The sequence below is a fragment of the Pinus tabuliformis genome, chromosome 3_2 (genome assembly GCF_031772625.1).
Source record: "Pinus tabuliformis cultivar Carrire ecotype Pingquan chromosome 3_2, CPIR1, whole genome shotgun sequence".
In the NCBI taxonomy this organism is placed as follows: Eukaryota; Viridiplantae; Streptophyta; class Pinopsida; order Pinales; family Pinaceae; genus Pinus; species Pinus tabuliformis.
Window position 1 is genome coordinate 1,071,064,825 of NC_142302.1, and position 10,231 is coordinate 1,071,075,055.

Here is a 10,231-nt window from a genome sequence, read left to right on the forward strand (position 1 = left end):
AGGAGTCCAAATTCTCACTAGCTGAGCAGCAGTGGAGAGGGGCAAATCTACAAGCTCGAGTAGGGAGTGCGTAGGGCAGACTAGTGCTGCGCAAAGGAGAGAGGAGGCTATTCGACTTTATTTTCGTTTGGCAGAGATGGCAGCGAGTGGGTTGAGAGATCAGGATCGGTTGGATGGTGCATCCAACTATGTGATCTGGAAGGCAACGATGTCATGCCTTCTAGATGAACATTTTCTCAAGACCTACGTCAATAGTGTGGTAGGTGTGCCCGCAGATCCAGATCTGCTTAAGAAACACAAGGGAGAAATGGCAAAGACAAAAGGAATGATCCTCGACGGAGTGAAGGATCATAGAGTTTGTCACATAGTTGGTAGAAAAACTGCCAAGGAGATGTGGGATGCATTGTCAACGCTATATCAAGGATCTTCTGAGCAACGAAAGATGTATTTAGAGCAGAAGATGAGATCTCTGCAGATGCAGAAGGGGGGAACACATTGATTTGTTCCTCACAAAGCTTCAGGAGACCCGAGATGAGCTAGAAAATGTGGGGTCAACACCTCAAGTTTCCGATATGGTAAGACTAGCCCTAAATTCAGTATCTGAGGAGTGGCAAGTCTTTGTTCAGAGCATCCTAGGCAAGGCGACTTTGCCAAACTGGGATGAGATGTGGGCAACTCTTAAGCAAGAGGAGCTGAGGAGGGACTTGGTCAAGTGTAAACTTGATGGAAGCAGCAGTGGGTCGAAGCCCGAGAAGGAGGAAGAGAATACAACCCTCGCATCCATGGGGTAGCAGGAGCAACGAAAGAAAAATAAAGATGTTTCGAAGATCAAATGCTTCAGGTGTGGTGAATTCGGTCACTACACAACACAATGTCCTCTCAGGAAGAAGGACAAAGATGAGAAGCATGATTCGAAGGTTGCAGCGGCAAAGATTGAGGAGGAGTTTGCCATGACAGCCCAGGCATCTCCAAGAGGGAGGTGGGGTGATTTAGAGCTGTAATTCGAAAGGATTGTAGATGGGTAGGATCCTTGAGGAGCCCACCTCTCGGATCAATTCCTTGCTAAGGGAGCCCATATCAGTAGTAGCAGGATGGACCATTGTCAGTTGGTGCGGAGGAGTGTTGGAGTGATAGTTTCAGAGGCTAGTAGTGCCAGATACTGAGCAACGCAGAGTAGAGTTGGCAGTGGTGCAGATGGCACAGAGCAGAGGTCAGCAGCAGTGTAGAGGCTTCGGAGGGTCAGCATAGAGACTAGCAGTAGTCAGGGTCCAACAACGAGATGCATCATACTGAACACTTGTTCAATAATTTGGGATAATTTTCTGTTGTTGATGCAGTAGCAACAGCAGTTGGAGAAGGTTGCAGTGTAGATGCAGTTGGCAGTGGCAGTGCCAGTAGCAGTGCCAGTAGCAACATGGATGCATAATTGAGAGGGAGTTGTAGTACGGATGCAGTGTTGACAGTGGCAGGGTCAACAACAGTACAAATGCAACATTTGCGCAATAGTTGATGGACAGGATGTCAGACATCAGCAACGCAGAAGGAGATGTTACAGAATAGAGTGATGCTTCAGCAGGGTGCATTGCTAGAGCACATTCCTCGCTAAGAGGGAGTGTTGATTTCTGGTAGCATCAAATGTGCTCTAAGTCTCAAAATTTGCAGGGAGGCTTAGACACATGCATTCTCCAATACCCAGAAATCATTTTGGGAAATTCCACCCGGAGACAGTTTTATTAAAATAATTAATTATTTTTAATGGGACCCTAAGTCTAAACTTAGGAAATTAAAATAATTCATGGCTATTAATCTAAACTATGGGTGAAACTTCTAGAAGAAGGTAGAGATCAAGTCAATATGATCCTAGCGATTGATTAGAATCTAATCTGCGACGTTGATTGATCAATAGGAGGATTATAAGAAGAGGCTTGATGGACACTTAGAGAACACACGATGAGTAGATCAGAAGTTCGACTGCCAGAGAGATTTTCGATAGTGATATTTTGTAGAGAGGGTCAGGGATAGTATTCGAAGGGAGATTTTCTCTAGTCGGAGAATACTCAGTAGAGAAGGCAGAGAGAGATCCAGCAGTGGCAGCACAAAGCTAGGGAGTCTGACATAGGGCCACGCAGAGGTAGCACAAAGCTAGGGAGTCTGACATAGGGCCACGTAGAGGCAGCACAAAGCTAGGGAGTCTGACATAGGGCCACGCAGAGGCAGCATAGAAGCCAAGAGGGAATTTGAAAATTAGCTGAAGGAATCGATTATAAAAGCCGGAAGCCAGGGTGTGAGTCCGGGAGGTGAAAATCGAATTTCCTGAGCAGCAGATTGATCAACTAAAGGGGTGGCGCTGTCCCCAGAGGGTGTGACGCTGGGCTGATGCAGTGACTATGCAGAGGTAGCCAGGGGCAACTCATTCAGTGGCTGGATCAGCCAGGATTTCCAGTGATAGTGTGAGGTAACCTCACTTATGTTTATGTCAGTGATATTCTCTGTAATTGGATTGTCAGGAAGGCATCCAAAGATTGTATTCAGAATTACTACTGCTTAATAATAAAACCCTCAGTTGCTGCACCGATTTTCTCGCATTGGGTTTTTCCGGGGACATTTGTCCAAAAACAATTGTGTAGATGTGTTGTATTTCTTTCCTGTTCAGCTTCTTGTTTATGCTTATAATTTAAATGGTGTAGGCTGCAGTGCATTCGTTTTAGTGTTTACTATAGGAAACAATAAATAATTTGCTTCAGTAATTAACAAATAGGAGAAACGTAATTAGTTGTTGCAGTAGTGATTCAGGATTCCAAATTTTCACAGTCGAGATGTCATATTTGATGAAAGTATAGCATTCAAGAAATCAAAGGAACTTCCCGTAGACTCTGATGATGAAGAACTTCCAGTATTCGAGGAAGAAGTTGACAGGGAAGTAGAAGAATCTCACCATGAAGAAGAAGGTCCTAGTGAACCTATTCAACCCATGGTCATCCCAGAAACAAGGAAAATACCTAATTGGTTGAAATCTACACTACTTGATGCAGAAGGTCATGGGGCAACGAAAGGCTCTTTTAGAGAAAGCAAGAAACCCAAAAGATATTTTGGGTATGCTGCATACATGACAAAACTAATAGAAGCAGAACCATCCACTTTTGAAGAGGCTGTCAATCATCAGGAATGGAAAGATGCCATGAATGAAGAGTATCAATCTATAATGAAGAATGGAGTGTGGGAGGTTGTACCTAGGCCTGAAGACAAATCTGTGGTAACTTCCAAGTGGATCTATAAGATCAAACATGTGGTAGATGGAAGTATAGATAAGTATAAGGCAAGATTTGTGGCTAGGGGTTTCTCTCAACAAGAAGGCATCAACTACGAAGAGACATTTGCTCCAACAACAAGATATACGACGATTCATTCATTAGTCTCTTTGGCAGCATCGATGGGATGGAACATCCATCAAATGGATGTCAAGACTGCATTTCTGAATGGCACAATAGATGAAGAAGTCTATATAGAGCAACCCTTGGGATTTGAAGTTAAAGACAAGAAGACATATGTTTGCAGATTGAAGAAAGCATTATATGGCCTCAAGCAAGCACCAAGGGCATGGTATGCTAGAATGGATGAATACCTGCAAAGAATAGGCTTCACAAAATGTTATGCTGATCTAAACCTTTATATCAAGGTTGTAGATGGAGAACTTGTAATCGTTCTTCTGTATGTAGATGATCTTCTCTTGATAGGTGTAGAAGGTAAAATTGAAGAATGTAATAAGCAACTAGCAATAGAATTTGACATGAAGGATTTAGGGCTGGTGCATTACTATTTGGGGCTGGAAGTCTGGCAAGGACCTGATGAAGTTTATTTAGGTCAAGAAAATTACGTGATCAAGATGTTGAAGAGGTTTGACATGATGGACTGCAAACCTATGACCACTCTGATGATCACAAACTTGAAGAGACTTAGGAGTTCTGAATCAAGCCCTATGGATTCTTCCAAGTATAGAAAACTAATTTGCTCACTGATGCACTTGGTGAATACTTGACCAAACATGTTTTGCAGTAAATATTCTCAGTGAATTCCAAGTGGAGCCAAGGCATGATCATTGGATAGTAGCAAAGCATATTCTAAGATATCTATGAGGAACCATTCATTACTGCCTGAAGTATGACAGAAGAAATAATGTCCACTTGATAGGATATACAAATTCCGACTGGGGAGGCAGTGAACAAGATGGAAGGAGCACTACTGGAGGATGTTTCAGTTTGGGATCCTCCATGATCTCATGGATGAACTGGAAACAAGACACAGTTGCGTTGAGTAGTGCTAAGGCTGAATATGTTGCAGCCTGTGAAGTAAGCAAAGAAGCGGTTTGGTTGAGGAAGCTGCTATCCGACCTGTTTGAAGGACCGATGAACCCTACAGTGATACTTTGTGATAACACCAGTTGTATACATTTGTTTGAAGACCCAATATTTCATGGAAAGACAAAGCATATAAACAACAAGTATCACTATATTTGAGAGCTAGTACAAAATGGTGTGTTGCAACTACAATATATCTCCACTGATGAGCAGGTAGCTGACATATTGACAAAATCTCTTCCAAACAAGAAGCTTGTGTACTTGAGAGACAAGCTTGGCTTGGTTGATGTATCCTCCCTAATTGAGAGGGAGAGATAGACACTACATTCTTGTCTTCACTTGGGAAGAAAGAATGGAGGATTGGGTAACCATTTGGCATTCGATACTCTTTGAGAATGTGGTAGGGCATTCAAGACAAGAGTAGTCGTGGACCGATATTCTTTGAGGACTGGCTATCCAAGATAAGAATAGTCCAAAGAAGGTCATACTCGATGAACACCTGGGTGGAGTATGTACCTTGAGAGACAATGATGATGGTGTCTATAAATCATTGGTCTCACCAGCATTGTGCTCTGATCTTGTGGAGAGACGAAGCTGTTAGTCAAGGCCTTGCTATGTGACAATGCTGGTTAACATGATGCTAGACAGATGGGTTACCAATCCTACTCTTTTTATGAGATCTCTTCAGATTGAGAATGACCATGTACCTCTTATGAATACCTGCCTAGTTAAGAGGGAGTGTTGAAAAATGTTTAACTAGGTTTGGTCTTCATAGGCATGAGATGTATTCTTGTAAATTATAAAATGAAAAGAAATTATTATTATTATTGGAGCATGGTTTTCATGCTCAAGTTCTTTTATTTTATAGGTAAAGCACCCATTGAGTGCTTCTAGGGTTTGTCCTAGGTATAAGAGTCATTGTCATATATTGAAGACCCCAATGGGCACATTGTATCTTGTAAAGAAAAGATATTTTTGTCTTTAAAGTGTCGGAATACCCTCCAAGATCAAGTCAGCCTAGACGCTGTCAAGTCGACCTAATTGAACAGCCATGTTTACCCCTTAAAGAGGCCTATATATATTATAAAGAGAGGAACTCATCCTCCAAAGAAGCACTCACTCATCACTCATTCTATGTGAAGAAGAGGTCGAAGAAAGACGAAGTGTTTGGGCTAGTTCTCTCTCTCACATGCTAGATGAAGCTAGGGTTTCTGCGCAAGGGTTACATCTAGTTCGATCTTGGAAGGAAGAGAGGAAAGAAGGCAAGTGAATGTCACTAAGAGTATCTCTCAAGCCCTAAGTCACAAGGAAAGGCAAGTAAAGGGAAGAAGAAGATCGAAGTTTCCAAGTGTGGCAACAGCAGTTGCAGCAGTTGCCAAGCAGTCGAAATTTCAGATCTGTAGTAGGAGGTCGAAGTTCTTGCAACAAGAGGCTGAGTTGGTGCAATTGGAAGAGATTTAACTGAGTTTGGCTAGTACAAGGTTTGCACATCATCTCAAGTGGTTGATCGTGGAGGGTATTAGTCTGAGTCACAAGTTCTTGGTATTCGTCAATTGAAAGATATATAAAAAGAGAAGAGATTTAAGAGTTTCCCCTCAAGAGGAGGGGTTTTGGCCCTAGATTGCAGCTTATATACTGTGTCACTGTTCTTATTGTTTTGGTAGCTGTTTGATGTTTCTCACATTATAATAATAAGGAACAAAGCTAATAAGTAAAAAGGTAACACAAACAGTTATCAAGTTGAAGAGAATTAACATATTCATTGCTCTATTGATTTCTCAACACCAAGGACGTCCCCAGAGCCAAGGAGCGCACTCCCAAGGCACTCCATGGATGCTTCCTAATGGTAACAATAAATTATTTGTCATTAATGTTATATTTCCTTTATTTTTCTTTTTATCCTTTACTTAAATTTTTAACATCACCATTAATTGTTTCAGGATAATTGAGAGTGGTTCCAACCTCATTGGACTTCATATGGAGAAAATAGAAGTTCATTTCCCATTCAAAATTCAGCAGGATAAGTAGTTTTTAGGATCGCTGAGATTGTGGCATTTCATTGGATTCTATCATCTATGAGGGTATGTGATTGGCATCTAATAAGGAGCATTAAGCCCTATATGTTGGTGATGTTGATTGTTGAACTCCTTTGTCATAGCCTTAGCAAAAAATGTACCCTTCACCCATACCAAAATCATTGATCGGGCATGTTAAGCTTTTTCTACCATATTTTAAGACTTGAATTAGTTGGTTTCATCAAAATTCAGTGGTGTTGGTTGACGTCGCTAGAAGATTGAGGTAGAGGCAAAGGCTACACGAGAAAATGAATGAAGGATGATAATATTATGAGGATCCCAATAGAAGCAATGGTGGAACATTGCTTTTCAAATAGTAGTGAAACATCCATGGCGGTGCTACGCCCCATAGGTACAATATTTGGGAACATGTGTGCTTTCACAATTGGTGAACACATCTTCTAGGAGAGGTGTTTAGGAGATATTTCAGTTTATTGTTTTGGACGTTTCATATTTTGGGTGTTTAGATGGCCTATTTTGTAAACAAAACTATTTGGTTATGCTATGATTGACAGTTGCTAGATAACCTATTTCATTCCATAAGTTAATGGTCTACTTTCTATTATATGGCTTAAAAATTTGTCTTTGTTTGTGACTCTTACAATCTAGATTCTAGATGGTTGATACTCGAAAGATAAATCATTAATGTACCATCAATGCCACTTCTATATTCATTGATGTACAAGTATACATGTTTTCATTGAGAGAGAAAGAGAGAGAGAGGCTCCTGGATGCTCCGCTCTTTGAGGGTTTTTGGAAAATGTTGCTCCCGACCCTCCCGCAAAAACACACTCCTGGTTTGTGCAACATTGGGACAGTTCCTTAAATGAACGTGGAATTACTATTATAATTGTGGAAATACATTTGCTCTGCCAATGTTACTAGTTATTTCTCAAAGGTCACCATCTTTCTTCGGTGGTTTTTGTAATCGTTATGTGGAGCTACATGCTAACAGTTGACTTCACTCTGACTTTGCAGGTACAACTGGAGTGGTCGACTACACTAATTATGATGACATGAAATATGCTGTATGTTAACTGATTTATCTTAGTTAATTTTGATATTGATTGATTTATTCCTTTTCTACATTTTCTTGGTTTTTTTATTTGAGTTGAAATTTCTATTGATAATATACAGATCAGGAAACTTGATGACACAGAATTCAAGAATCCATTTTCTCGGTCATATATACGTGTAGGTTGAAAATTTCTATCTATTTATGTTTTTTGGAAGTTTCTTTATGTTAAGAAATTTTATATTCCTGGAATGTCTCTGTATGTGGTATGTCCATTGTACCTGTATATTTTGAACGTTGTATTCTTCATATTATTTCATTTGGATTTGGATACTTCTCTTGATGTGCTTGTTTGAAGAATGAGATCAAATGCTCTCTTGCTTTTGCATCAGGTAAAGGAATATGGTTCCAAAGGAAGCATGTCAAGGAGCCGTAGCCGCAGTTTTTCTCGTAGCCGTAGCCACACTCGGTCACCAAGTCGAAGCCCAAATGCCAGTCGAAGAAAAGTCCACAGGTTTGGTTAAAATGCTGTTGAAATGCAAAAATACAAAACATGCATTAGATCCTGTAATATATCAGTTTTGACATTTTTTGAAGCAAGACCCAATTTTCTGTTTTAGCAAACCTCTGAGGAGCAGGTCACGATCTGGTTCAATTCAAAGGCCACGGTCAAAACCAGTGCCCAGGTATTTTCTTTGATTTCATTGCAGTGTCTTCCTTTGTTTACTTGTTTAGTTGTTTCATGTGATTACTTGTTTCAATACAAGTGATTTTTACTCATCCTCAGGGTTGGAATGGGAAAAGTCCTTATACTTTGGAACTAAATTCAGCATATCATTTGTAGCTTGCTTCAAAGTTTGCCCTGTTGCTGTTTTGTACTCATGCAGAAACAAATCCAGGTCGAGATCCATGACACCTAAGCACAAGGTAAGTAACAATTTATTTGTTGTGTGTGAAGCTGGCCTAATACAGTTGTGCTTAAAATTTCATCAAGGGATTAATATGTGACATCTATACCCTAATGTCTGTAACCGTTTTTTTCTCAGGTTCAGAGTGGAAGTCCTAGAAGTCGTAGTAGGAGTTACAGTCCATCTCGCTCTCGTTCAGCTGTGGTATTTCCTGACTTATATTTTCAAAATCATTTCAGATTACTATAGTGCTCAAATCTCTTTTTTGCTGATGAGAAAGGATGTTTCTGCCTCTTGCTTTGAGTTTTCTTGGCATCTGTTCTAAGGATTTGTATGGTATTTTGTTTTATCTTACAGGAAAAAAGTGAATAAAGGCCATCACTAGGTTCTGAAGGCTTGTGTGCATGCGTGCTAGCTTAATTGAATTCTGAGATGAATATGAATGAATACAAGTTTTGGGCACATGAGAGACACAGGACAGTAGTCATATCACAGGAAATTGGGGGATATCTTTCTGTTTGTTTTTCATCAAAGATTTGGCCACTTTTTATATATTCATGTAAGCAATCATGTAACGAGCAATTTCTTTGATATTCTGTGTAAAATGTTTGACACTGAACTTTTAATGGTTGCAGATTTTCTAAGAGGTGTTTTTGTACGTGATTTTACTGTTTCCCTATAATAATTTATTTCTCACTCTTGTAAGGTTTCATTCATTGTGAAGATGGTTTTGAGTTTGGAAGGTTTTGGAAGGTAGGTCAGCTGTCAAAATGCTCTCATTTTAATCAGAACCTTCTGGAGTATAAGCATCGTTTAAAAGAACTTAGAACTTAAGTTAATTCAATCGTCCCTCTTTGAGAACTTAGAAGTTTCTTCTTCTCATTTGTTGCTTTACTATAGCATGATTTTTTATGCATGTAAAGCTTTGAAGAGCATATATGGTGACAGCTTTTCTATCTATGCTAATAGTCAATTTTTTATTCATCAAATGGTCCGGATTTAGATGAAGTTTCATGTTTTCACACTGGGTCAAAACAGAGCTCATTTCAAGCTTCAAATTTCTGCGAGTTGGAGATTATTTCATCAAGTGTGGAGTTTTAAAGTTGTGGTAAGAGTTGGGAGTAATTTAGACGACAGGTAAGTGAAGAGATCCATATCCTGATGTCTATATTTTGAAGATGATTACGGTAGAGTATGCTGGCATAACAGAGTCTATCTAGACTTGTATTTTTTTGTTTTGTTAGTTGTTAGTTTGATGTTGTGGCTGTTTGAGCTCATGCGACTGCAGCTTTACACACAACAAGGCTCTTATGGATGCATTTCTTCTCTTTTCTTTGTTTTCTTTGTCATGCAATCAACTACACCCATTTGAATTGTTGGGATGAAGTAAACAATATATGTTTTTGTCTTTAAAGAATTTCCATAGTTGATGGTTTTGTTAACTGGCAGCATATTCATTGACCCATATTCAGTGACTATAAAGCTTGTTTTTTCAGTAGGCATTTGCACAATTACCATAACAAGGTAAAAATGCACTTAGCAAATATCAAAATTAATTAATTAAAATCTAAACTCTCTGCATATTCAATCAATAATTTTAAATAGGTGAAGCTAAGCTTACAATTTTTTGGTTAGACATATGTCGCTGAGGGGTGCTCGTCTTGGCATTGTCATTATAATTAATTGGTTAAGATCTTAACTCTTGTATTTAATTTATAATTTAAACGGGTGGAAACTAAGCCGACTATTATGGTTATATATGTTCACTTCTTATGTTAGTCACTGATGGATGCCTATCTTAACTTGTACTATATTCTTATGATTTGAAGGAAAACATACACACTAATTACTTCTTAAAAAATTGACTGACTATAACCA

At 39.3% G+C, this 10,231-nt stretch overlaps 1 protein-coding gene across 2 annotated transcripts; it reads left to right on the top strand.

Annotated features, from left to right (window-relative positions):
- Nucleotides 1–7,124: 7,124 nt before the first annotated feature.
- On the top strand, nucleotides 7,125–9,065 carry LOC149184391 (uncharacterized). 2 transcript variants are annotated; one of them, XM_089417452.1, is made up of 7 exons: nucleotides 7,370–7,458; nucleotides 7,568–7,624; nucleotides 7,838–7,959; nucleotides 8,066–8,131; nucleotides 8,333–8,372; nucleotides 8,492–8,557; nucleotides 8,711–9,065. In XM_089417452.1, the coding sequence occupies exons 1-7, from the start codon at nucleotides 7,447–7,449 to the stop codon at nucleotides 8,723–8,725; spliced, it is 378 nt and encodes a 125-aa protein (XP_089273578.1). In that variant the 5' UTR covers nucleotides 7,370–7,446; the 3' UTR covers nucleotides 8,726–9,065. The 2 variants fall into 2 exon arrangements, with proteins under 2 accessions (XP_089273579.1, XP_089273578.1); XM_089417453.1 differs by lacking the exon at nucleotides 8,711–9,065 and having other exon boundaries at nucleotides 7,125–7,458; nucleotides 8,290–8,372; nucleotides 8,492–8,558.
- Nucleotides 9,066–10,231: the final 1,166 nt, after the last annotated feature.